General features: G+C 38.0%; 1 protein-coding gene across 11 annotated transcripts; it reads left to right on the top strand.

Annotated features, from left to right (window-relative positions):
• The first annotated feature begins 3,710 nt into the window (after positions 1–3,710).
• LOC104603679 (bifunctional nuclease 2-like) lies at positions 3,711–27,516 on the top strand. 11 transcript variants are annotated; one of them, XM_019198796.2, is made up of 12 exons: positions 3,712–4,353; positions 11,588–11,755; positions 11,871–11,923; positions 12,029–12,085; positions 14,432–14,497; positions 14,642–14,713; positions 16,100–16,209; positions 19,922–19,999; positions 20,107–20,171; positions 20,453–20,523; positions 27,001–27,078; positions 27,205–27,516. In XM_019198796.2, the coding sequence occupies exons 1-9, from the start codon at positions 4,344–4,346 to the stop codon at positions 20,150–20,152; spliced, it is 660 nt and encodes a 219-aa protein (XP_019054341.1). In that variant the 5' UTR covers positions 3,712–4,343; the 3' UTR covers positions 20,153–20,171; positions 20,453–20,523; positions 27,001–27,078; positions 27,205–27,516. The 11 variants fall into 11 exon arrangements, with proteins under 11 accessions (XP_088744486.1, XP_088744485.1, XP_019054341.1 ...); XM_010267761.3 differs by having other exon boundaries at positions 3,720–4,353; positions 19,922–20,013; XM_088888360.1 differs by lacking the exon at positions 27,001–27,078 and having other exon boundaries at positions 3,711–4,353.

Below are 27,516 nucleotides of genomic sequence, written 5' to 3'. Positions count from 1 at the left end.
TCAATCTTGGGTTTTATATTTACACTCATTACAACTAAAGATCGCTTGGTAAGAAAGTAAATTTATGGATGCAAAACTAAACCAATTTTGCATTTGCATGATTAAAATGCAATCTACATATTTGTATTTATATTCCATTTGCACTCTTATCAAATGGAGCCCAATGAGGGACTATATGTCCTATACGACAAATTTTTTGGTGGGAAGGTGATCACAAAAAATCCTTGGCATATATTGGGAACATCTCCCGATGATGACATCATCATTTTTTATACATCATTGGGAGCTTCTTAATACACGGCAGAATGTGTTGTGGGAAATTGTGGGGCGTAGATGTGAACTCTGCTATTGCTATTGGGCTAGCGCATTGTTGTAGGCATGTTTTTTAAAACTGAAACGGTCAGGGGTCCGGTTACCGGTTCAAACGGTCTGACCGTTCGACCCAAACAGTCGGCCCATTCTGACAAAAATTAAAAAATTAAAAAAAAATAAAAATTTTGAAAAATGGTCAAAACGGTTAGAATGGTTCGAATGGTCCGAATGGTTAACCGGCCAGTTCAGCGATTTGCTAACCAAAATCAACGGTTTTGGGGAAAAACGGAACCGGTCAACCAGTTCTCGGTTTTTCCGACCGTCTGGTCCAGTCCGGTTTTGAAAACCATAGTGGCAGGCTGGTTAAGGCTCAACTTGGGAACTCGTATTGAGTTTAATCCATTTAGATGGAGATTTCTACGCGATTATATGAGAGGTCGGCTTCCATCAGTGCAATGCCCGTTCAAACAGCCTATTGAGAATATTTCCCTACTTATGTGCTTTATGAAATCATAGGGAGATATTCTCGATACAAGATTGCAAGAGGCTGTTTGGAGGACGGTATGGGCATGAATTTGCAGTGACCGAAGCTGAACTTGCATATATGGTGAACCAAAGATGTATTAAAAACTTATGCTAAAACGAGTTCACCTGGATATATGATCTAGGGTTGTTCACGGGTCAGGTTGGGTCGGTTTACTGAGATTTTTCCAACCAACCCGACCTAGTTGGGTTACCTGAAATTGATACCGAAACTGATTCTGTGTTAAGCAAAACCGACCTGGTCGGTTTGAGTCGGGTTGGATCAGTTTGGGTCGGTTTTGGCTCTAAGTTCAACCATGGTAATAAATTGAAATTTCAAAATTTTGATTCTTGAGAGTTAAATTGTATTAGAGATTGTGATTGAGTTGAGGGGCTAAGGGGGGTGGACCAAGTTAGAATAGAAGTTATCAAGAAAATAGAAAGTCAAACTGTATTAGAGAAAGAAGATTGAAATTTGTATATTTCAATAAACCTTCTAATCTAAGTAAAAAAGACACCTAATTCTAATTGTAATTGGTTGCCTATTTGGTGTAAAAGACCATAGAAACTAGGATCCTTTGATTCTTTTCTTTAAACTTTTCCAAAAAAAATCATTGTCTAGTTGGCTTACAATACTTGCCATTAATGTCATTCCTAACTATAAGACTAGAAATTAAGTTATGTTGTAAATAGGATAGAGACAACTTAGTTAAGTAGGAACTAAGTAGGTTGTAACTACTAACTAGGAACTAACTACTAAGTCGGTTTAGTTCGGGTCGTTTCGGTTTTCACACATAAAAACTGAAACCGACCAAATGACATGAAAACTGAAACCGACCAGAACCATCGACTTATGATTTTTTACAACCCGAACCAACCGGTGCTGAAGAAAACCCGGCCGATTCAGATTGGGTCAGTCCAGGTTGGTCGGTTTGGTTGGATTGGGTCTTCTTATGAACAACCCTAATATGATCCTTAAAACGAGCCTGAATCTGCTGACTGCTGCTCGACATGCTGTTTGTAAAAGCCTACAACATGTAGAGTGTTTCATATACATGAGTGTGCATTCAACAGTGGCGTGTTCACTTGTGATTGGTTCTATAAGTTTTTTATATATACACAATCTCCATTCCGTAAAAATATTGATAAACTAATTATTCGATATCAAGGATGGCAATTTCCACTAGGTACTCGCCCCTACACTCTTTGATGACGCAGTTTTTTTTAGGAAAAAAAAAGATTTTGGAGCAAAGATGAGTTTTGGGATTTTAAAACGGTTTAGGTAGGGTACAGCATTAAACTAAACATGACTCATATACTGAATTTACTAAAATATTCTTAATATTTATAATTAAAATTCTCTAAAACCATTAAATTATTATTATAAGGCATATCAACTTATGTATTATGTATTGAATTTAATAATGGTTTGAATTTTATGTAAAGTATAATTAATAATTTATATAATTTTTATATATTTCAATTAAATAATTGAAATTTTTAATACTTGTTGTTGTAACTTTGTTTGTTAATAGAAAATTAAACACAACTTTTGGACTCAATTTACAAAACCCTCTCTCGACTTAGGATCTGTTGACCCATTCAATAGTTTTTGATCGTTTTTTTTTTTAATTTTTGTTGTTAAAACGGGCCATCCATTCGAATCGAGTAGTCAAACCAGTGGCCATAATGGTTCTGTTTTTAGGTCGTATGAGTCACATGTTCGAATGACATAACACGTATGGTATATCTTAATGGACCTCACACACTCAATTTTTTGTTTGTAATTTTTGTTGTCAGAACGGGTCATCCATTTTTTATATTTTTAATTGGGAACCGTCCAGGCAACCAGTTCGTGTTTTACCCCAATCCCGGTCCCTGGCAAGAAACCGTTGAATCGATCAATGACCCATTGACCCGAGTGGTCGAACCATCAACCCGTTCAATGGTTTTTGGCCATTTTTTTTTTTATTTTTGTTGTTAGAATGGGCCGTCCGTTCGAATCAGACAGTCGAACCATCGACCCGAAACCCGGTGGCCAGAATGGTTCCATTTTTGGGGCATGAGTCACACGCTCGAATGACATAACATCATGGTTTTTAAAACCGAACCGGTAAGGGGTCCGGTTACCGGTCGAATGATCAACGGTCGGCCCGTTCTAACAAAAAAAATTTAAAATTTAAAATTAAAAAAAAGGGTCAAAACCGTTCGAACGGTTCGGTATCTAGTTATTAACAATATTTATAATAACTATTATATATTTATATAATTAGATAATTATATATATATATATCTAATTATCTAACAATATAATTATATATATATATAACAATATTTATATAGTTTTAAAATGACCCTAAGACCGAACTAGTCAGGGGTCTGGTTACCGGGTCGAACGGTCCAACCATTCTGACAAAAAAATAAAAAATTAAAAAAGAAATAAAAAAATGATCAAAACCATTCGAACGATTCGATATATAGTTATTAACAATATTTATAATACCTATTATATATTTATATAATTATATATATCTAACAATATTTATATAATTATATATATCTAATTATCTTATATATATTTATTAATAGGAAACGGAGAGAGCAATTCACATATCTTATAATCTATATATATAAGATTATCAATTCATATTTGACGTAGATAAGAGGAATTCACATATCCGTCCCGCAGCATATCTCAACATTGAGAACATCTCGCACAGACAACTTTGAGAGATGTTCGCAATACACGCTGAGATGTGAATGTGGGCGCGCCCTTGGCGCAGATGTGATATCGGACAAGAAGATATTTTATTTGCCTAATACCTACCGTGCCGTAATGGTATTATACCGGAAGAAATTTGAGCCAATCCAAAGTCAGAACCCTCGTGACGAAGAAGGTAACTGAGAACAAATCGGTGAGCAAGAGCCGAGAGGGAAAGGTATAGCGGTTTTGTTAGGACGGGATTTTAAAACCAGCAGTTCTTACCCACTCTCAGAGCATCGCATCCAGCCGCACATTGGGTATATCTCCCGTACGGGTGCTCTCGTTTCACAGTGTTCGCACGTTTATTTGCTTTCGGGAAATCCCGTCTACCTATAAAACGCTGGAATCAGTTGACAATTTTTTCCGTTCATTTCAACGATTACTTGACTACATTTTAGTTTTTACCAATCCTCTGTGGGTCTTCATTCTTAGAGAGATCCTGTCTTCGATTTCATTTCGTCGGAAGGGAGGAATAAAAAGAAGAGTGATCGGAAACCAATTACGCGTCCGTACGACCTCCTGCATGGGAGCTTTTCCAATGGCTCAAGCGAATGCAAGTCGTTCTGTGTCGAATTCGCTGAGTTGCTTGTCATCTCATTCATCGTTTCAATTAGGCTTCCAGATCAGAAAATCTCACGGAACCAAATCGTTTATCATTTAGTGCAAGGCTTCTCGTCGAAGTTTTGGTGGGGAATCCAATAATAATGACAAAGAACGCGACAACGATTACCTCGAAGCCTTCATTATGGCTTCAGGTTCGAATCCGCCTTTATCTTTTTTTTTTTTTTTTCAATTTTCTAATAATGATTGTCTTTAATTTGGTGAAATTAGTGACATTAAGGTCGCCATCATTGCTAGTTTATTTGTTTTCTGCTTCAATGCTGCAATCACTTGGTTGTTTCCTTGCAGCATGTCCTTGCTTGAAAACGTTCTCTATTGCAGTTTCCTTTGGCTCAGTTTGGGAAGAATACAAATATGTACAATACAAAATTTTTTATACTATCGTTCAGTTTGGCAGGAGTAATGTAGAGTGCAAAACCTTGTATTTTGTATCATGTTGTATGTATTTGCACCGTAGATGTTTGCATTCGCATTATTTCCCAACTGAGCCTATATTTTTAAACCTTGTATCTACTTTGTACATATTTGTAATCTTCCCAAACTGAGCCTTTGTATTTAGGTTCTCGTTATAGTTTGTATATTAGAAGCGATTCTGAGCTTCTCTTACTATCTTCGTTTTATTTTAAATTCATTTTCACCTTTACTTGGTGAAGATATCGTAGATCAACATCAAGTTGTGCTTTTACCTCCTCAAAAATTCAGATTATTAGGAAACATAACTAGCAAGTAAGATGTATTCTGGATTTCATCTTTTTTTCTCTCTCTCTGTGCCGTATCTCGTATCTCGTATGGTTGATACATCAACCATGCACGACTGCGCCTTTGAATCCAATTTGGTACCCGAAAGAATAAATCAATGTATAAATGGAAAACGATGTAAAGCCGAGTCATCCAATTCTAATAATCTGCATCAATTTGTAGTCTGTATAGAGATCACCGAATAATCATTTTTTTCTCTATTCTTATCACGACGTTCACTTCACATCGGATCACTTTCACGGGCGTGCGGACCCCTTGGTCTTTTTCATATTACTACCTCAGTTGCTTTCCCTTGTGCAATAAGTATCCATATGAAGTATATGTTTGTGTGTGTCTCTTGTCTGGTCTGTTCATTTGCTTGTTATGTAAGTTTTATCTTTACATATTTTTTTTGTTGTTCCTAGTCTTGCTTTTGAGTTTCAAATAATATTTGAAATTTCAACTTCATTAGCTATCATTTGTGAAGCACCTCAGGATATTCTTTAAATTTCATTCATGTGGTTAAAGCATTGTCTAGGTGATCGCCTAGGCAATGGACCAGGCAAGCAGTATAAATATAAGCATCTTAGTGGCGGCAAATAACTAATTATGCCCTCTTTGTACGTTGATATGAATATGTATAACCCATTTTCAATCAATAGGAGTGCATGTAGATCTAATAGTTGGTTCTCTTAACTCTTTTGTATGTATGCAGATTATTTAAAAATTTTGGCATTATATAAAATCAACTCAAATTCCATAATATATAGTTATATCATATTTGCTGCCTAGGCATCACCTGATTGTCACCTGGGCATTGACTCACCTTACCAGGCCAAAGCTCCTAGCTATTGCCTAGCTGCTTTAATTATACTGAATTAACCATCTTTTCCAGTTTCCTCTTTCTTTTATTATAACATTATTTAGAGTAATCTTTTTTGGGTCTAATGAAACTTGTATGGTTTAAACTTTAAGTTTTCTTCCTATGTTTAGTCCTTTGTATTTTATCTAGTTTTGATAGTTATCTTTCATTATTTCAACTACTACAAAGACTACCAGGCATTACCAACTGCATAAGCAAGGTTTTGTGGAAGAAACTGTGAATAAACCCTAGTTCATTCTAGGTTAAAGCAGAGAAGAAGGAAGAAGAAAGAAAAGAGAAAGAAGGAGAAGAATGTTTGGCCAGACTAGAAGAGAGAAAAGTGAAAGTCACCCTCTCCTAGCCGACCCACTTGACTTTTATTCATAAAACTTAAGTTACAAGAAAGACAATGTTGTACCTCATAGAAGAAGGGACACATAACTTAAACTCAGATACAATAGACATTTCACTTTCAATAAGATACACCAAAATGACCAAAATACCCCTGACTCGAGCATTCTAACACTCCCCCTCAAGCTGGAGAGTATATATCATATAGTCCCAGCTTGTTACAAATGTAATCTATTCTTCCCCGAGACAATCCTTTTGTGAAGAGATCTGCCCACTGATTTCCTGAGCTCACATGAGATGTAGTTATTACCCCACTTATCACTTTCTCTCTCATAAAGTGACACACCTCAATATGTTTAGTTCTTTCATGGAAGACAGGATTGGATGAGATGTGAACAACAGCTTGATTATCACAGTATAGTTTCATGGGTTTGTCAATTGAGAAACCCATCTCCTGTAGTAGGTTCTTCAGCCATACTAGTTCACATGTGGTATGGGCCATAGCCCTGTATTCTGCTTCCGCACTACTTCTTGCCACCACTGTTTGCTTCTTGCTCTTCCATGTTACAAGATTGCCACCCAGGAAGGTACAATACCATGTGGTTGACCTCCTGTCTAATATAGAGCCAGCCCAATCAGCATCTGTGTACCCTACTATCTCAAGAGTTCCTCCCTTTTGGTATAACAAATCATGGCCTGGAGCACCCTTTAGGTACCTAACAATTCTCAAAACAGCTTCCCAGTGAGGAACTCGGGGATGTTGCATAAACTGACTCACCACACTCACAGCAAATGATATATCTGGTCGGGTAATGGTCAGATAGTTCAACTTTCCCACCAACCTTCTGTATCTTCCAGGATCATCAAACTCTTCACTTGCGTCCACACTTAGCTTGGCATTGAGTTCCATAGGAGTCTCTGCTGGTTTAGCACCTAACAACCCTGTTTTTTCAAGTAGGTCAAGAACATATTTCCTCTGACATAGGTTGATCCCCTGTTTTGACCTCGCAACTTCTATTCCTAAGAAGTACTTTAGTTTCCCCAGATCTTTCGTATTGAAGTGATCCTGTAAGAATTTTTTCAGTCTGTCAATTCCATTGCTGTCACTTCCAGTTATGACAATATCATCCACATACACGACTAGCAAGATTTTTCCATCTTTTGAGTTATAGCTGAACAAAGAATGATCAACCTGACATTGTTTCATCCCAAAGGCCTTCACCACTTCACTGAACCTGCCGAACCATACACGAGGAGATTGTTTCAGTCCATAGATTGCCTTTTTGAACCTGCACACCTTACCAGCCTCCCCCTGAGCAACAAACCCTGGTGGTTGCTCCATATACACCTCCTCAACAAGATCACCATGTAGAAAGGCATTTTTTATGTCAAGTTATAGGAGAGGCCAATCATACATAGTAGCCAATGAGATCAACACCCGAACTGAACCAATTTTAGCCACAGGAGAGAATGTCTCCATATAGTCCACACCATATAACTGAGAATAGCCCTTGGCCACCAACCGTGCTTTCAATCGTTCCACACCATATAATTGTATAGACTCATTTACACCTAACAGTGTGCTTACCAGGAGGAAGGGTGGTGAGTTCCCATGTGTGATTATGTTGTAGAGTAGAGAGTTTTTCTTCCATGGCTTGCCTCCACCCTGGGGAGGTAAGGGCTTCCTGTACAGTCTTGGGAATGGGAACCGATGAGAGTAATGATATAAACTTGCAATGAGAAGCAGAAAGGTGAGCAGTGGAAACATAGTCTGAAATGGGATGAGAAGTACAAGTACGTTTACCTTTCCGCAAATCAATAGGAAGATCAAGATCTGAGGGAGAAGGAGCAGTAGCAGGATTTGTCGAAAGGTGCTGAAGTGGAGGAGGGGCCGAAACACTTCTGCGGGTATACACTTGAGTAATTGGCAGCCTCTTTGTAGTAACAGGCATATGATGTGCATCTGCAGTAGGAATGGGAGCTACGGGAAGAGGGTCCATAACCGGTACAGGAAGAGGAACCACAGAGGGAGAAGAAGAGACCCTGACATCTGAGAAAAATGGAACTGATTCAAAGAATGTGAGATCAGAGCACACAAACGATTTATGAAATTTTGGGTTATAACACATACCCTTTCTGAGTCCTCGAGTAGCCAAGAAAAATACACTTCGTAGCTCGAGCATTTAACTTGTCTACTCCAGACCCCAAGTGTTGAACAAAACAAACACAACCAAAGACTCTTGGGGTGAGAGGAAAGGGAGACAAAGTGGGAAACAACACGGAGAAAGGGGATTGACTTCCAAGGATTGACATGGGCATCCGATTTATCAAAAAACAGGATGTAAGAACAACATCACTCCAAAAATGCTTTGGGACATGCATAATGATCATCAAGGACCGAGCAGTTTCAAGAAGATGTCTATTTTTCCGTTCAGCTACACCGTTTTGTTGCGGGGTGTAGGCACAAGAAGTTTGATGAATTATTCCATGATGTTCTAGGTATTGCTGAAATGGTGAGGAGATGTATTCTTTGGCATTATCGGAGCGAAGTATTTTCAAATGAACACCAAATTGAGTGCGTATTTCAGCATGGAATTTCTGAAAAATAGAGAACAGTTCACTACGGTCTTTCATAAGGTAGATCCATGTCATCCTTGAAAAGTCATCAACAAAGATTACAAAATACTTAAACCCATTGTATGACACAACTTTAACTGGACCCCATACGTCAGAATGAATTAAAGCAAAGGGACTAGAGACACGACTATCAATTCTTGGACTAAATGAGACTCGATGATGTTTTCCAAACTGACATGACTCACAATCTAACGATGAAAGATGACTCAAAGAAGGAACTAGCAGCTTCAAAGACTTGAGAGAGGGATGACCAAGTCTGCAGTGCCATTGGAGAGGAGTAAGAGACGACTGAAAAGCCACTGGGGGGCCACCACCATCAAGGTAATACAAACCACCTGTTTCATGCCCTCCACCAATCTTCTTCCCCGTCTTGAGATCCTGAAACACACAAGAAGAAGGATAGAAAGTTATAGAATAATCAAGAGACTTGGTTAATCTGCTAACAGACATAAGATTAAACAGAAACTTAGGAACATATAAAGCAGATGCTAAAAGCATGGAGGAGAAATCAACATCACCAACACCACAAATAGGAGATGTAGAACCATTAGCAAGAGTAACTGACTGAGATGTGGAGGAGCGAGAAAGGGAAGAAAATACATCAAGAGTCCCAGACATATGGTCCGAGGCTCCGGAATCAATGATCCAGGGTGAGGCTTTGGAAGCCAAGCAAACCATACCTGAATGGGCAAGTGTAGCTGTGTTCTGCTGAGATGTTTGAAGGAACTGCTCATACACTGCCCGTGGTACACTCACCATTTCCTGCCCAGAAGCACAAGCGGGTGTGGAGGGGGTTGGGACAGTTTGCTGGCTTTCAGTAATGGTGCTACTACTCTTAGATGTAGCATGGTTAGCCCAAGTGTTGGGTGGACCACACAAATCATAGCAGAAATTAACTGTGTGCCCCTCTAAGCCACAATGTGTACATTTTCTCTGAGCATTACTCCTTCCTCTTCCACGGCCTCCCCCCGGCTCTCGGCCTCCAGTCCGGCCACTAGCCCGGTTAAATATGTGTCCACCACGGTTGCTTGGAGGGCCACTGCTGCCACCACCACTTCTACTTCCACGGCCACTCCCTTTAGTCACTACCAAACCAGATCTATCAGAGAATGAAGAATGTTCCATCGGCTCAATGGATGTCCTTTTGAGATGGGTAAAAACTTCTTCAAGTGAAGGGAGAGCTGATCCCCCCAATATTTGTGCTCTGACAGTCTCATACTCAACCTTCAAGCCCACATTAAACCTAGTCACATCAAGCTGTTCATGTTGCTTTTGTTGGATCTGGACATCTGATGTTAGAGGGTGATACACATTTATCTCATTGCGGATGTTCCTCAAACTTGCATAATATTCCTCTAAGCTTTGACTTCCTTGCTTCAAATTGAAGTACTCTTGGTATAACTGATATACCCTAGTTGTGTTGTCTTGTCCAGAGTACAACTTTTTAGCATGATCTCAGATCTCTTTGGCTGTATCTAGGAACATGAAGTTCACACTAATCTTTGGTTCCATGCTGTTCCAAAGCCATATCATTATCTGTGCATCATCTTGTTCCCAATCACTGAACCCAGGAGAATTAGAGGAAGGTTTCTCCTCCCTCACATGTTTTACTTTCCTCTTGGCCTTCAAGAACACCTCCACAGATTTTTTCCATGGTACATAGTTCTCACCAGTCAACTTGATGGATGTCATTTGAACACTTATATAATCTGAAGAAAGCATGATGCTGGTTTTGTTGTCATTCCCATCTACGGAAGAAGCCATCTCCATTATTTCACCTTCAAGTATACAACACAATCACACACTCTTTCACACGGCTTATCTCACTTATAGCACCACCAATCCCAGCTTTAAATACACATTACACACCACACACTAAGGCTGAAATCACTCAGTCTTCACATCAAACACCTGGGCTGCACATTGCAAAACCATTCACCACCACACACTAAGACTGAAATCACTCAGTCTTCACATCAAACACTTGGGTTGCATACTGCAGAACTGATTACACACAAGGTCTAGGACCCAACCACCACTACCACCAATCACCACGACACAACCACCACCAATCTACTGCTGTTGTGAACCTCAGCAGTCGACAACTCTTCTTTCAACATACATATGAAGAGGAATACGACTGAAATGCATATCAGTCACACCAAGCATCACCACAACCAACTTTTGAAGCAACAAGAAAACATTTACAGTCCCTTGGACAAACAACAGTAGTGTTCATACCTGTCCACATTCAACCCTCTTCGATACTGAATAGAGGGTTTAGTATACCACTTCAACGACCACCACAGCAACGACAGGAGGCATTCTCACCTCCAGACCCACAAAACGACAGCTCCTTTTCAGCCCCTTATCGAACCTCCACTCAGGTCAATCGAAAAAGAAGAAGACGACTGTGAAAGCTGGCGGCGAACCCAGAAATGAACAGCAACAAGAAAAAAATAAGGATACGACCTTACAGCTTTGATACCATGTGAATAAACCCTAATTCATTCTAGGTTAAAGCAGAGAAGAAGGAAGAAGAAAGAAAAGAGAAAGAAGGAGAAGAATGTTCGGCCAGATTAGAAGAGAGAAAAGTGAAAGTCACCCTCTCCTAGCCGACCCACTTGACTTTTATTTATAAAACTTAAGTTACAAGAAAGACAATGTTGTCCCTCATAGAAGATGGGACACATAACTTAAACTCAGATACAATAGACATTTCACTTTCAATAAGATACACTAGAATGACCAAAATACCCCTGACTCGAGCATTCTAACAGAAATAAAGTGGCAGTCATCTGGTCAATTATTTCCTTTTCCTATTCAAGGAAACGAGTCCAAAGCTGATGTTCCGTCGATTGGTCAAGGGTTTCTTCATCGTTTTCGGAATCCTACAATTTTCCTAAAAGTTTCTTGTGATGGAGACTTCTTATTGCCAATTATTGTTGGTATGTATATGACGCTTTCACATTTTATTAATTTCTTTTGCTAGTCATTGTTGTCCAGTATTCTCTGTCATTTTGGACAGTCTTTTTGTATTGGTAACTCTGTCTACTAGTGCAGGGGAATATGCTGTCAAAAAAATAATAGATGCATTCATGGAGGATAAAAATGGGGTATGATTTCATTGTTCAGTTTGCTTTCGTTGCTACTTGACTGTCAATTTGCATTTTCTTTCTATTCAACTTCCTAATTGGCAATCAAATTTGTGCTTCATGCAGGATTCTCCAGACCAGTTCCAGTTTGTGAGAAATCTTGTAGAGAAACTTGGCTATGAAGTAAGGACCTAATCTCCTTACGTATGTATTAGCCGTCTCTTTATATAACTTATGGTCTTATTTCTTTGTCATTTCATAATTTATCTCTTTCATTAATATTTCATAATAAAATTCTGAGTTGAAATGTTCTGTAAATGTGACTATAATTCAAGCAAGGTTTTTAGGTTCTGACTCCCACTCTCCTAAACCTGGATATGACATTATGACTTACGGAACCAATCTGTTCATGTTTATAATTATTCAAGGCATATCATTATTCTTCCTGCTTCTTGTGGCGAGTGAAAGCAGTCTTAATAAATCTTAACTATGCTATTTGTTAGGCTCCCTGGAAAAGAAAGGTCCTTGGGAGATTATATCACATAATAATTATTTCAGGGAGTTTTCCTCTTATTTAAACAAGATAGCCTCCCATGTTCCAAGAGTGGATAATGTGATGGTGGATGAACTTTGCTTATCACCTTCCTCTTGTATTCTCTTTTTTATTTTAATGAAATTTCTATTTTACTATCAAAGAAAAGGGACTTATTTCTCATATTTGTTCAATAGAGGATGAATAACTTTTATTTTCTTTGATACACTAAGATGTTTTTTAGATGAGAACTTCGCAATAATTTACTTTTCTACATGGGGTATTCTTTGTCTTCACCTTGAATTTATCACATAACTGATTATGAAAAGTTCAAGCAATTCTTAAAATTGCTTTTAAGCAATGTTTGGTGAAAAACCTAGAAAGCCTGATTTTGCTGTCATTCAGCCAAAAAAATGGCTTTCCATTAAAGAATACCCATATCTAAACATGTGTAAAGTTGCTTGTCCATATTAAAAAGAAATTCTTAAAATACTTTAATGCCCGTTTGGGAGGGCTTCCCGATGGTGGCATTTGGCTTTGCAAGGTGGGCTCCACCTGGATAGCCTATAAGCAATGGTTCATAAAAATCTCAGAAAGCCCATTGTTTGCTTAAACTTTTTGTGTCCTTTAATTTTTTTGACTAGTGGCCCTACTTTTATGCCTCCATGTACTGAAATCAGTGATAGTCTTGAACATGGAGAAAGTAGCAAATAGCAGTTTATTTGTAATTTGGTATTACCCTCTCATCACTTGTTTAAGTCATTTTTTTTTCCTTCTCAGTTTGCTTTATGTTTGTTATTCTTTTGTTATGTCCTATTCTTTGTGTATTCTCCCTCCATCCTTTCCCTTCTAACAAAGTGTCTATCTATTCTTTAATTTTTATTGAAAAGAAGTAAAGTCTTGTGCATGCTTTTTTTTTGGAATGACAAAAAATTTTCTGCTTTGGTTTCATTGTTTATTTGCATTACTTTTATTATGCATTCCTGTAACATTGGTAGTTAGATAATCTCTGCAGAGATGTGCATCATGTAATTTCTTAATGTGCATTTGAAAGAACCTAGGAGTAGTTCCAATAGGTGATGAAATGAGAGAAAGTAGATTGAGATGGTTTGTTCACGTACATAGAAGACCATCAACAGAAACCGTAAGAAGAGGTGATTTATTGCAAGTTGAAGGGGCTAAAAGAGCTAGGGGTAGATCAAAAAGGGCATGGGTTGAAGTAGTAAGAAGTTGTTTAAGTGCCCATAATTTAACAATGGATATGGCATTAAACAGAATGGAATGGCAAAATAGGATTCATCTTGCCAACCCCATATAGTTGGGATAAGACTTGGATGATGATGAGAAAGATGACTTCTTGAGGCCTAATGTTGGTTTAGAATTCTTAGAATATATTGATGTAATAGGTGTGTGGTTAGGAGTATTCTTATCTTTGTACTGGTTTGAATAGGGTTACTTTGGTCTGTTCTCTTTCATATATTGATGCTAAAGTATTTATATGTCACATGTCTGGGGTAAGACTCACTTAATTGAACTTCCACCAAGCAGGAGAGAGTAATCTTCTCTTCTCTCCTAACCTGTGATCACCCATTTCCTTTTCATCTTCTATTTTTCATTAAGTCTGAACCATATTTATAAAAATTTTATTTCCAGTACATTGCAAATTTAATTCTTTTTTTTTCTGCTGCATAGTACACATAATAATTTTGTCAGAATAAAACATGGATATGATTAATGGCAATTTCAAAGCTGATCTTTTTGAAACCTAGAAGTGAAACATAATCTTTGAGTCTTTGGAACTTCAATCTCCTGGCTTCAAATTTAGACACCTAATGATAAAATTAGTGATAAACAGTTTGCTGTGTAGATATGATTGAAGGAAACATCTTAATTGATTTTCTTAAGCTTTAACAGCCATTTGGAATCAATTCTTTTGATTACATATACTGGAAGTAAGCTGTACTCTTTCCATATAATGATTTTCTTTTTTACATCAGGTGAAAATGGTGCGTATTACGGAAAGAGTGGTTAATACTTACCATGCCAGAATATATTTTAGCAAGGTAACTATAGAACTTATGATTTTTTAATGGCTAACTCTTACATATATGATTGGCTTGTACCAGATACTTTTGCTTTCCTTTTGGTAAACACATTAGGTTTATGAAAGCTCATTTTTAGCCCTCATGAGGCTTTTATATCTGCAGCGAGGGGAAAAAGTTTTTCTAAGTGTGGATGCACGCCCATCAGATGCCATAAATGTGGCCAAAAGATGCAAGGTAATGCTTTTAGGGCTTTTTCTTTCCTGTTGCCTGGAAGCAATTAATGTTATTGATCTTGGAAGAGCTAGAAGATGCTTTGTTAGTAGTTGTACTTGATTCTTGTAAGTTATGGTGATTAATTCAAAGGGTTGGACTACATACAACAGAAGGCATTGAATCCCAAGATTGATTCCTTAACAAACATGGTGAAAAATAAACTGGATAAATCAAAGGATAGAGAATCCTTAAAATAATTCCCTGGAATATAATATGATGCAACCCTAAACTCCAGAGATTTAACTATCCTAATCAAGTTTCTTAGAGGCCAGGGTTCCTCAGAGTGCATACATACCTGCCCAGTCAACGCTTGTGAGTATGTCAAGTCCAGCAGTCACCTTTCATGTACTTCTCCCTTACAATATAATATTTTAAAGAAAAATCTATGGTACCAGCACACTTTTACACGAGTGCTCTATCATGTTGGACACTACAATTTTTAGTGTTAGCCTTGTATATCTTTATGCAAAAAATGCCAAAGGTTAGGACCATATCCAGTCTACCCCTCCCATGACCCCCCTATGGCTGGAACCAACATTTAGTAATGGCCTTTATGGCCTTGTGTCCAGTACCTTGTCTAGCTGTGTCCTTGGGCCTGGGATGGGAGGAAGACCTTTTCACTAACTTTTTTTTTTTCTGATATGTGTTTCATGTTTTAAAATCCCTTGAAATAATCTGGTCATCTCTGTGTTCAAGAATTTTTGTATACATCTGTATAAAATATCCTTGGAGAACTTTTTTAGATGTAAAAATGACATCATTGAGAACTTTTCTTTTTTAGATTCCTGGAATTTGAAGAGGCAAGAAATATTCTTGGGGACATTGATAAAATAGGAAGGCACATTCTGATGCATTGTTTATAGGCATCTCTTTTTCAGTAGGCATGTTAAAGGCATATTCTATCTTAAATTCTTAATATTCCAAATAACGTGTGTACTAATAAATTCTAGGCCATTTTGGTTAAACCATATGAAGGGTATGTGCTTATTTGTGTAGAAGGTATACAAACACTTGCTATTCTGAGTTTTAGTGTAATGGAAGCATAAACTAATTTAAGTTGGACAAGTCTTGGTTGCTCGTGAGTCACGGTTTGTCACAATTGAATTGAATCATTATCATTATCATCCAAGCCTTGACCTAACTATATAGGTTGGCTACACGAATCCTGTTTCACCATTCCATTCTGTTCAATGCCATATCCGTTGGTAAATAATGGGCCAAAATTCAACCACAAAACCATGCCATGCATTGACATAAGCCTTCTATTTTTCTGGAAAGTTCTATTATTAAAAAAGCAATTTCTATCATTCTATGATGCTAGAATTTTCACAATTGAATTGAATACAGGCTCCAATTTATGTCAACAGACAAATTATCTTGTCTGATGCTATTACGATTGTTTACGGAGCACACAGAAGAAACCGTGCAAAGTCAGTTTATGATGTATCTTTGGACAGGTACTTAATCATTCTTAGGCTTCACTTTTTCTGGTCTTTCTTATTTCTGTAACTAGAGAATGACCCCCCGTACTAAGTACAAGGTCAGTATTCTGTTTTCTTTTTCTATTTTTGTATTCTAACAAATTTTATTTGACACCCTTTTTATGTTGTAAATTTAGGCCATTATTTTATTTGATTTTTTTATGGTGACATTTGTTATTTAATTTAATAGATTCAATCAAGTTTTATTTCTAAATAATAACCCATTTTATTGGACCCTACATCCTTTGAAATGAGTTTTTCTTTTCAGTGGAGGTAATTACCATTTGAGTGGGTAGACACATGTGTGAGTAAGGAAGCTTTTCTTTGAGAGTGGGAATAACCACTATGAGTTTCTCTTTCTTGAAAAATAAGATGCCACTTGTCTGAGGGCTTTGTTTTAATATTAGATTTGTGTTGTCAAGGTGTAAGGACTCCATTGTATCTTCCTTTTATAGTTTTTTTCCCTTCCGCTTATAAAATAGATACATGTTCAATGTGAGGCACTGCTACTGTGCTACAAGGTGTGTAAAAGGTGGCCTTGCCTATATGGTTGTGTAAATATGTGATAAAAGCACTTTATAAATTAAGTCCAGTCTAAATAGTAGCAAGAGCATTTCTCTGCATCACATGAATGACATAGCAGCCAAAATGACCAAACCTCAGAAGACTTGTGTGCAATTCTTATAAACTCGTACTGTTATCATGCTTTTTTGGTATCCTAATTGGACACTGTTAATTCATCAAAAAAAAGTTGGACACTATTAAAATAAAAATTAAAAAAAACTTTGGATGCTAAAATGTGTTGGGGAAACCACCAATGCAAAGTTGGGCATAATATTCACTAGGGAATTGGATACCAGGTCAATCTGGAGTGTCCACCTGATGGATGGTTTGAACCTGCTGCATCATCCTCTGCATGGCTGAAATCAGATAGATCATGTAATTCCTAACTTTGATTTAATTAGGAAACTTTTTTTCAAACATTTTAGAGGAAGCAATTAAGTAAATACATCATGGAGGCTGTGTTTGGGAAGAGAAAAAAGTGAATGCACTGTTGTGAATGCAAATTTGTTCAAATAGAAGGATGTAAACCTGGTTAGGTTTTGCAGTCATAAATTTACAGTCTCATGTTTGTTCGTGAAAGTGAAAACATGAACCTCAAGGCTGGAACCTACCTTTTTTATCTTGACCAGCTTTGAGTGCAAAAACAGTTGGAAAAACAAAATTACTTTCTTTTTCAGTACGAAAAACGTATTATTACCAAATGCCTGCAAAACTGAATGATAGTGCAAATTCACTTTGTTCTGCATGTGCACTCTTACCAAACGCAGCTGAAGTTTTTTAAAATGGAAAAATAAGTAACTATATCCCCTTTGTATATTGATATGTGTTACTATTTTGGGTCAATAGGAGTGCATGTAAACAGTAAAGCTAAAATTTAGGGCTCTTATCCCTTATATGTTTCTATGTTTTACTTTGTGCCAGTGAAGTTATTCAAAAATCTTGTCACCATTTTTTAAAAATCATGTGCAAGTTTTTATTTAATAATCGTTTAGAAATTCAAATTGCAGTTTTAATAATTTATAATTGACATGCAATTAAATATACTTGTATAATTATATAATTATATGGACAAAATATTCCTTAATTGGGTCAAGTAGAGGAGACCGGATCTGTCCTCACACCGACCTCACTGGCACATTCCTACCATGCATTGGGAACATCTCCCGTACTTATAAGTTATTATTCACGGGAGATCCCGTACAAGTGGGTGTGCTTGTGAGGCGCCCCTGTGTGAGGAGCAGATCCCGTTCCCAAGTAGGGAGCTTCCCTACACAGCCTACCATATTTCTTTCATGTGGAGAGATGATGTGGGCAATCTGAACTATCCGTCAACTAGGGGATACTCTGGATTGACCACCTGTACAAATATTCTAGTCTGACCCAACTGTTATTAGTGTCTAGAACAGGTTATTGACTATTTAAAGTCTCAATATTATAATTATAGTTTTGCCTAAAAAGGGGTTTATTTCTTTCTTTTTTTTTTTTGATAGAATGAAAAGGAAAAAAAATTTTCAATATTATATTTTTGTCTTACACTGCCAGTCCCAAGCCCAGATAAAGGAAGGTGAGTCAGGTTGACAGCCGGCACCAAAACTTTTGCCAAACTCTCATGATATAGAATGAAAAAGGGGGTTTGTTTCTGACCATTTGGAATTTTGAGTTCAAAATTTCCCCATTAATAGGGAATAGAGGGAGGAATGCACTGTGCAAGATCTTTGGCTAGAAGTGTGAATACCTCATTCACATAGGTATTGATAACTTCTAATTATCAACCAGGGTAAATGGGGAATCTTTTCTTGTTTGGGACTGGCCTAAAGATGTATTGGGATGTGCAGAAAATGGCTTGCTCTTTTTACTGTTTTTCTGTAATCTGTAATACTCACAAAACTATTTTTTTTTTATTAATTACAGATAAAAAAACGTTTGGATCCATTTTTGCCCCAACCACTTTGCCATGCTGAAGATTTCTTTGGTTGTTCAACTTTTTTGCTAAATGACCTGACTGCTAGACCCACTGTGTAATTATATACATACATTAGAATATTCACATATTTATTTATTTTTATCTAATTGACATTGACTTGGCATGCCAGCCGGCTTACACCTGGTATTTGCCTGAATGTCTTAGTATTTGTCGACTTGTTGCCAACAAATTAGTTGTTTTACATGTGCTCATTCTTAAGGCCACTTGATGGTAAAGAATACAAATAAAGCCATTATTTTAAAAGGCTTAGGCCTCACAAGGCCCTTGTCAGAAAGAGGCGTACACCTCAAGCCTCAAGGCATGAGATGCAGCTTGAGGCATAAAAAGGTGTAAGTCTCAAGAACCAATGATTTAATACAACAAAAATAAATTTTATGTATTTATATAGTTCAAAATATATGAGAGGCACTCTAGTAATTATGTGCCAAATAAAAAAAGTAAAATGAAAAGCCAATAAGGCAAATCAAGTTATCTTTGTGTTTTAGGACAATTCAATGCAAAAAAGGCCAATCAAACTCTTAGTTTTATATTGGTTAAATTAAGTGGGATTTTTTTTTTTTAATATTCTAAATCTAACGTCCCAAGTTTGTTATTTATCTCATTCCTCTTTCTAATGAATTTATTTTCATTTTATTGACTTTTTTTTTTTGCATAGATAGATCAAATCCCTAAGTTGTTTCCTTTATTCTAAATTGTTGGGTAACCATAAATCTAATATAAATTATATGGATGATTCATTATATGTATCTCATTTATGAAAACAATTTTGATGATGGAGAATTTTGATAGTCTAAAACATTATGATTGATTATTTGAATAATTTGAGAACTTTGGATTTCGAAATTTGAAATGTAAAAGGTTTATAATTGTTAGTTGATTAGTTGTTTATATTGCTTATGAACGTCTATTTTATGGGTATCTGTACCTTCTATCATTCTAACTTGATATATCATATGTTATTCTATCATTTATAAACTTCAATTGTTTTTTTTTTCTTAATTTTCAAGGCTTACACCTCACAACGCCTTGAGACTTATGCCTCACCTTTTTCGGCCACCATGCTTCAACTACACCTTCAGCCTTTTAAAACCTTGAATAAATTTAGCTGTACCATTCTAAATATTGGATGTATCTTTCCAGTGCTGCAGGTGGTCCAGATATACTGGCCAAGGAACTTGATCTGGTGAAAAGTATCAAGTTAGCTGTTAAAGAAGAAAGGTACAGAGATGCAGGTATAGGAAACAAAACAGCCACCAATTTCCTTCTACATGATTGTTGTTTTTTTATGTACTTTAGACTGACACAGTTGCTTACTATTCCTGCAGCAATGTGGAGAAAAAAACTCTTAAAGCTCCAAACATCAAGCTATGAACTTTAGGTGGTTTGTAAGGTATAAACACCTAAGTGGCTGTTTACTTGTACGCTTCACTATTTTCATTTTCCCCCCTATTTCTCCTTACTAAATTTGAAGAAATGTTTGGAAGGCCAAGCACACATTTGGTTTGGATGTTTAAAGAAAGTTTATTGTCACAACTCGGTTGAATTTTGATTTCAGCAGTTCATTGATTTTTCTTAGGTTCATAAAACTACAATTTCAGCATTTACTCTTCTGCAAATTTTACAGATACATATTGCTTGTGTTTCTAATGCAAGTATTTTTCTCTTAAATAGAAAATCTTAAGTCAGAGGAACCATAATCCCGTGGAACATGATGCAACAGAAAAAATGTCTTCAAAAGAATGGTATGTACAGCTCTAACTTACAAATAGGGAAATTGTCGGTGTAAATAAAATGTAAACTGTTATGCACTTATGCTGTTAAAATTTGTTGGGATGAACCATCTTTATGTGCATGTCTTGGTAAATAAATAATCACAAGATTCACAACAAACAAGTGCATAGTCCTGATCTGGTTTTCTAATCACAACCATCTCTTTATTTCTCTTGCTAAATGAATGTGATCTCTTTGCGTTCTATTGCCTTTTTATTTTTTTACTTTTTGGGTAAAAATGCTTTGTAGAGAACACTGATGTGGGCCCCACGGATGTGGTCCCCACGGTGTTCGTATGACAGCACATGTAATCTTTGTTAGTTATGTTAGTGTTAGTTGGTAGTTATTTTAGATAGCTTGTTATTTCAGTTTATTATTGTTTTATTTGCCATGTAAGCATTAAGGGCAATTCTGCCCTTTCCTATAATTAGTGAACATAACATATAAATATTGAGAGAGTGGCGGTGGCAGATTCATTCGATCTGTCCCTCCTTTTCAAAACCCTTGTGTACTTCTGCTTTCTTCTTCTTCTTCTCCCTCTTTTCTTCTACTTTCTCAATCTGAAATCCTTTAGAATCCAAGACTGACTGTAGTCTTGATCGACTACTTGGTATCAGAGCCTATCTAGGGTTTCTCATGTGTGTCTAGTCCAACCGACCACATGAGAACTGTCTAGGGCTGGAAGCTTACAAAGGATTGTTTGTTGGCTGATTCTTGGAGGTTACCAGAAAGGTTTAGCAGCTGTCCGAAGGCTTGTAGAGGCTTGGAGAGTGTTTTGGTAATCAGGAAGAATCAGAGAAGGTTAGGGTTCAGGCCACGATTGAAGGTAGCGATCAGAGTTTTCTGGGTAAGTTTTTATTTTTCCCTTGAGATTGCTGTCAGTCAAGATAGGTTGGACCTATCTGGGAGGAGCGGCCGAACTCTCCTTTATTTTCTTAGAGGCGATCAGTTTTTTTAGGGTTTGTCATTAACCCAATGGCCAGACTTGACTGTGAATCCTTTGGAAGGTGCGGCTGAGCACTGTTTATGTTCTCACAAAGGTTTTCCTAACCCTACGATTAAAACCCTAATTCTGCTTCAGCATTATAGGTTGTTTTTCTAAGTGGTTTCTAGACTTGTTTCGGCTTCCGAGCCTGTTTTGGGGGTGAGAACTGTTATCGGACTGATTATATTCTGACTGCCGATTGGTTTCAGATAAGATCTGAACTGATTTCATACAGATTTCTGACTGTGATCAGTTATTTAAGTGTTGTTTTCTATTGCAGTAGCCCTAATAGTTCTTAATTACTGATTCTTAACCAAGAATGGAGTTCAAAAATCAGGGGGAAGGTGTCTTTGGGAACAGCAGTCCTGGTAATATGTCTGAGACTGCGTTTCAGATTACAAATGTGAGATTTGACGGATCCAATTACTTGGAATGGGCCCAATCGGCAATGATGGCTATTGGGGGAAGGGGAAAACTTAGCTACCTATTGGGAGATGTGAAAGAACCTTCCAAGGAGGACCCAATGTATACCAACTGGGTTCAGGAGAACTACTTGGTTATGACATGGATGTGCAACTCTATGCAGCCACATATCAGCCGAAATTACTTGTGGGCAAAGACAACCAAGGAGATATGGGATGTCATGAAAGAGACCTACTCCCAACCCCTTAATGTTGCTAGAGCCTATGAACTGAAGTGTGAGGTAAATAACCTCAAACAAAGAGATAAACCAGTCTCTGTTTATTTCTCTACCTTGAAATCTCTGTGGCATGAAATTGACCATCTGGAGACTCTTGAGTGGGAAAGTCCAAAAGATGCACAGACCTATAGAAAGCAAGTCGAGACCAATAGGGTGTTTGAATTTCTGGTTGGCTCGAATTCTGATTATGACATTGTGAGACAGCAGATACTGACAAGAGACAGTGTGACCTTATCTCAAGCCTACTCCCTAGTGCATAGTGAAGAGACTAGAAGAAAGGTTATGATGCAGCATCAGTCCTTCCCCCCAGCCCTAGTAGCAGTTAAACCTTAGTCTGGGGGTGATACAGAAAGGGACATGAAGAAGGAAGATAAGCAGGATCTAGTATGTGAACATTGTAAGAAATCCAAGCATACGAAAGATACATGTTGGAAGTTGCACCCTCATTTAGTCCCAGCAAAACTAAGGAATAAAAGGGGTAATGCTCGTATGGCTGTGAATACCGATTCTGCATCCTCATTGGGCACAAAAGGCACGCCCCTAGATACCTTAGCTGTTGTTCGGGCTACCCTAATACAGTTGGAAAAGGAGGTTAGGAATTTAGCTCAGTCATCTCAGTCACCATCAGCCCCTGCCACATCAACATTTGCTCATTCAGGTACTCGGGCCTCAGCTTACCATGCTTCAGCTCCAGGTAACACTGAACATTGTTGGGTAATAGACTCAGGTGCATTTGACCATATGACTAGCTTGCCATCACTGTTCGCTACTTATCACTTATCTTCTGGTAGAGATAAAGTATCCATTGCTAATGGCTCCCTTGTTCCCATTTCTGACAAGGGTGACATCAAGTTATCTGATACTATCTCCTTATCCTTAGTCTTGCATGTTCCTAAACTTGATACTAATTTGTTTTCAGTTAGTAGTATTACAAAACATCAGAACTGTTCAGTAACCTTTTTCCCTGATTGATGTGTTTTTCAGGACTTGGAGACGAGGAAGGTGATTGGGACTGGCTGTGAGACAAATGGAATCTATCTGCTTGGAGAGAGTTCTCATTGGAAAGAGCCTGTGGATAAGAAGTCTTTTGTCTCTCAGTCTGTGAGTCCAATTATGCTCTGGCATAATCGATTAGGTCATTTATCTTTTCGGTCTTTGAAGAGTCTGTTTCCTACTTTGTTTGAGTCTGTTGAGATGTCAAATTTGAGATGTGAGAGTTGTGAGCTTGCCAAACATTGTAGAACATCTTATTTCTCGAGTAATAAAAGAAGTAGTAATTCTTTTGATATTGTGCACACCGATGTTTGGGGCCCGTATCACATCCCTTCTATGGGGGGGTATAGATATTTTCTATTGTTTGTTGATGACTATACCCGTTTTTCTTGGGTCTACCTTATGCGTTTTCGGTATGAGGTTCCCGCTCTAACCCAAAACTTTCATCAGATGATTTTAACCCAGTTTGGGGTCAAAATCAAAATCCTCAGATCTGATAATGCAAAAGAATACTTTGCCAAGTCACTGGCCTCTTATCTACTCGATCATGGGGTTATTCACTAGAGCACTTGTCCTCATACACCACAGCAGAATGGGGTTGTTGAGAGGAAGAATAGGTACATTTTGGAGGTGGCTAGAAGCATTATGTTTACCTCCAATGTGCCTATCCGTTTATGGGGTGATGCTATCCTCACGACAATGTATCTCATTAATCGGGTTCCTTCACGGGTTCTTGACATGAAGCCTTCATTTACCCTTCTATACCCAGATGAGGAGTTGTTTACTGTTCCTCTTAAAACCTTTGGTTGCACTTGCTTTGTTTAGATTCTTGGACCTCATTATTCCAAATTTGACCCTAAGGCCTCCAAATGCATTTTTCTCGGTTATACACAATCTCAAAAGGGTTATTGCTGCTATGATCCTATTTTGGGGAGGAGATTTGTTTCGATGGATGTCACCTTCTTTGAGGAGGTACCCTATTATCCTAGGGCTTCTCCTCAGGGGGAGAGTAGTGAGAATTTGGGTCTTTTTCTTAGGGGGAGCGCAGTGGGAGTGGGGTTAACTCATTTGAGGTTCCTTTACCCATTCCATTGAGTGATGAGGGTTGTCAGAGGGATCAGGAGTTGAAAGTCTATCACAGGCGACGGAGGCTGGTTGATTTCGGTCATCAGTAGTTCAGGCCAGCCCCAGTTCCTTCTACGGATCCAGATCCAGGTACTACAGTCCCCTTATTAGGTCCAGGACCCACTGAGATACCTTCCATTGTTGCTACTTCCCTTCCTTCGGATGATCTTGACCTCCCTATTGCGGTCCATAAAGGGAAACGGCGTTGCACCACATCCACAACTCACTGCATTTCCCAATTTCTATCCTATGATTGTCTGTCTCCTAATTATAGGTACTTTCTTACTTCCATTGCTGATATTCCTATCCCCAAAACAGTGCAAGAAGCTTTGCCAGTTCCTAAGTGGAAAGATGCAATGAAAGTTGAAATGGATGCCCTTTTGAAAAATAATACTTGGGAGCTAGTTGACCTACCCAAAGGAAAGAAACCGGTTGGATGTAGATGGGTATTTACTGTGAAACATAATGCTGATGGCTCCATTGAAAGGTACAAAGCCCGGTTTGTTGCAAAAGGATTTACTCAGACTTATGGTATAGACTACTTGGAGACTTTTGCCCCAGTAGCCAAGATGACCACTATTCGAGTTCTATTAGCCCTTGCAGCAAGTTACTCTTGGCCCTTGTATCAGATGGATGTTAAAAATGCCTTTCTGAATGGAGACTTACAGGAAGAAGTCTACATGCAGTTGCCCCCTGGATTTTATGATGTAGAGACAGGTAAGAAGGTTTTCCAACTGAATAAGGCATTGTATGGACTAAAGTAGTCCCCTAGAGCTTGGTTTGATAGATTCAGACTAGCCCTTGGAAAATTCGGCTATGTACAGGCCCAGTCAGATCATACATTGTTCGTTAAAAGAGTGAACTCTTCCTTGACCTTGCTTGCTGTATATGTGGATGATATTGTAGTGACAGGGAATAATAATAGTGAGATTGAGTCCCTCAAACAGCTCCATCAAGAGTTTGAGGTGAAAGATCTTGGTGCACTGCGATATTTTTTGGGTATTGAGGTTTCTAGATCTAAACAGGGGATCTTTATTTCTCAAAGGAAGTATGTTCTTGATCTGTTGGCGGAAACTGGAAAGTTAGGTGTCAAGCCTGTAGATACACCCATTGAACAGAATCACAAGATCAGTGCAGAGGATGGAGAGCCTCTTGAAGACAAAGCTATGTTCCAACGGTTGGTTGGAAAGCTCCTATATCTCTGTCTCACACGGCCAGACATCAGTTATGCAAGTCAGTGTTGTCAGTCAGTACATGCATTCCCCTAGAACTATTCATCTTCTTGCAGTTGAGAGAATATTAGCATACTTGAAGAGATGTCCAGGTAGAGGTATACTGTTCAAGAATAATAATCACATGAAGGTGGAGGTCTATACAGATGCTGATTGGGCTGGGAGTGCTGATGACAGGAGGTCTACCTCTGGATATTGTGCCCTTGTAGGAGGTAACCTTGTCTCTTGGAGGAGTAAGAAACAAAGTGTTGTTTCTCGCTCTAGTGCCGAAGCTGAATACAGATCAATGGCTAATGGAATGGCCGAAATCCTATGGCTGAAATCACTACTTGAAGAGTTGGGTATTGATTATGAGAAGCCCTTGATGCTGTATTGCGATAATCAGGCGGCTATTAATATAACTCACAATCCGATGCAGTATGACAGAACTAAACATATCGAAGTTGATCGACATTTTGTCAGAGAAAGGGTCTCATCACAAGAAGTGTGTCTCTCGTATATCACCTCCAACATGCAGCTCGCAGATCTTCTCACCAAGGCTGGTCCAAGGAAGAAGTTAGAGGTAGACCTATGCAAGTTGGGAATGACAAATATCTATTCCCAACTTGAGGGGGAGTGTAGAGAACACTGATGTGGGCCCCACGGCTGTGGTCCCCACGGTGTTCGTATGACAGCACATGTAATCTTTGTTAGTTATGTCAGTGTTAGTTGGTAGTTATTTTAGACAGCTTGTTATTTCAGTTTATTATTGTTTTATTTGCCATGCAAGTATTAAGGGCAATTCTGCCCTTTCCTACAATTAGTGAACATAACATATAAATATTGAGAGAGTGGCGGCAGCAGATTCATTCGATCTGTCCCTCCTTTTCAAAACCCTTGTGTACTTCTGCTTTCTTCTTCTTCTCCCTCTTTCCTTCTACTTTTCTCAATCTGAAATCCTTTGGAATCCAAGACTGACTGTAGTCTTGATCAACTACTTGCTTTGATCAATTATCTTTGTCCAGAAGATCTAATTAAAGAAGGACAAAGAATACGGCCTTTCAATAATCAGTTGTCCTTGTAGTTTGGTGCACTGACATGAGGAAATGACAAAAAATCAAGTTACCTTCTACTTCATCTTTCAATAATCAATTGTCCTTGTCTTTAAATTCATCATATTAAACAGAGTGACATAATATAAGAATTTTTGTTATTAATGATGAAAATGACAAAAAATACAGAAAATATATAAAGAATGCAGATAAAATAGACTTAGATGGGTTTAGGTTTTTAGGACTTTGATAAAAGTTACTCAAAAATAAAGGATATTTCCTGATTCAAAAAAGAGGTCTAATTTGTAACCCATTATTGTTGACCAGGTGGGATGGTTCAACCCGGGTTTGTTACTGACTTACTGTGGTGTTTTGTTCTGTAGAGGGCCTGTAGTTGGACCTAGTTGTTGGGGGTAGCTTTTGGGGTCTGCTTTTTGTGTGTTGCCATCTCGTAGACCCAGGTATTGACGTTCGCTTTGGACCTGGTTTCTCTCTATGGAACCAGGCCTTTTTGTATGTTTTTGTTTTCTTTTCTTCTTAATAATTTCTATCTTCACTCTCTCTCTCTCTCTCAACAATTCAAGCAGGTCACTTGCTGGTGACTCGGTCTACATTTTTTGTGGTTGAGGGGGTAATGGACCTGGATTCCTGGTTAGGTGACAGGTCGACCAGTCTGGCGAGCCGGGTCAACAATGGGTTGAAAACATTAGCTTCATGGGTTTAGAAGTTGGAGCTTTGTCATTGGACATTAGACCATTGGACGTTGCACCATATTCTGGATTATCATGGCATCTTTTATTCTTGACTTATGTGCATCAGTGCATGGAATATGCATGTATAAACAGTGGTGAATTCCTTTTTATGGAGCGAGGAAGAAAAAAGGTTCTATCGTCTTGTCA

This window comes from Nelumbo nucifera, chromosome 5 (assembly GCF_055504915.1).
Source record: "Nelumbo nucifera cultivar China Antique chromosome 5, China Antique-T2T, whole genome shotgun sequence".
NCBI classification, from domain to species: Eukaryota; Viridiplantae; Streptophyta; class Magnoliopsida; order Proteales; family Nelumbonaceae; genus Nelumbo; species Nelumbo nucifera.
The sequence above is the reverse complement of the archived record's forward strand: the minus strand, read 5'-3'. Positions and strand labels throughout refer to the sequence as shown.

Coding starts and splice junctions, on each gene's coding strand:
- LOC104603679 (XM_019198794.2), top strand. Junction 16,210..19,921: donor TATGATGTATCTTTGGACAG/GTACTTAATCAT, acceptor GTATCTTTCCAG/TGCTGCAGGTGGTCCAGATA. Junction 20,014..20,106: donor AGAAAGGTACAGAGATGCAG/GTATAGGAAACA, acceptor CTATTCCTGCAG/CAATGTGGAGAAAAAAACTC.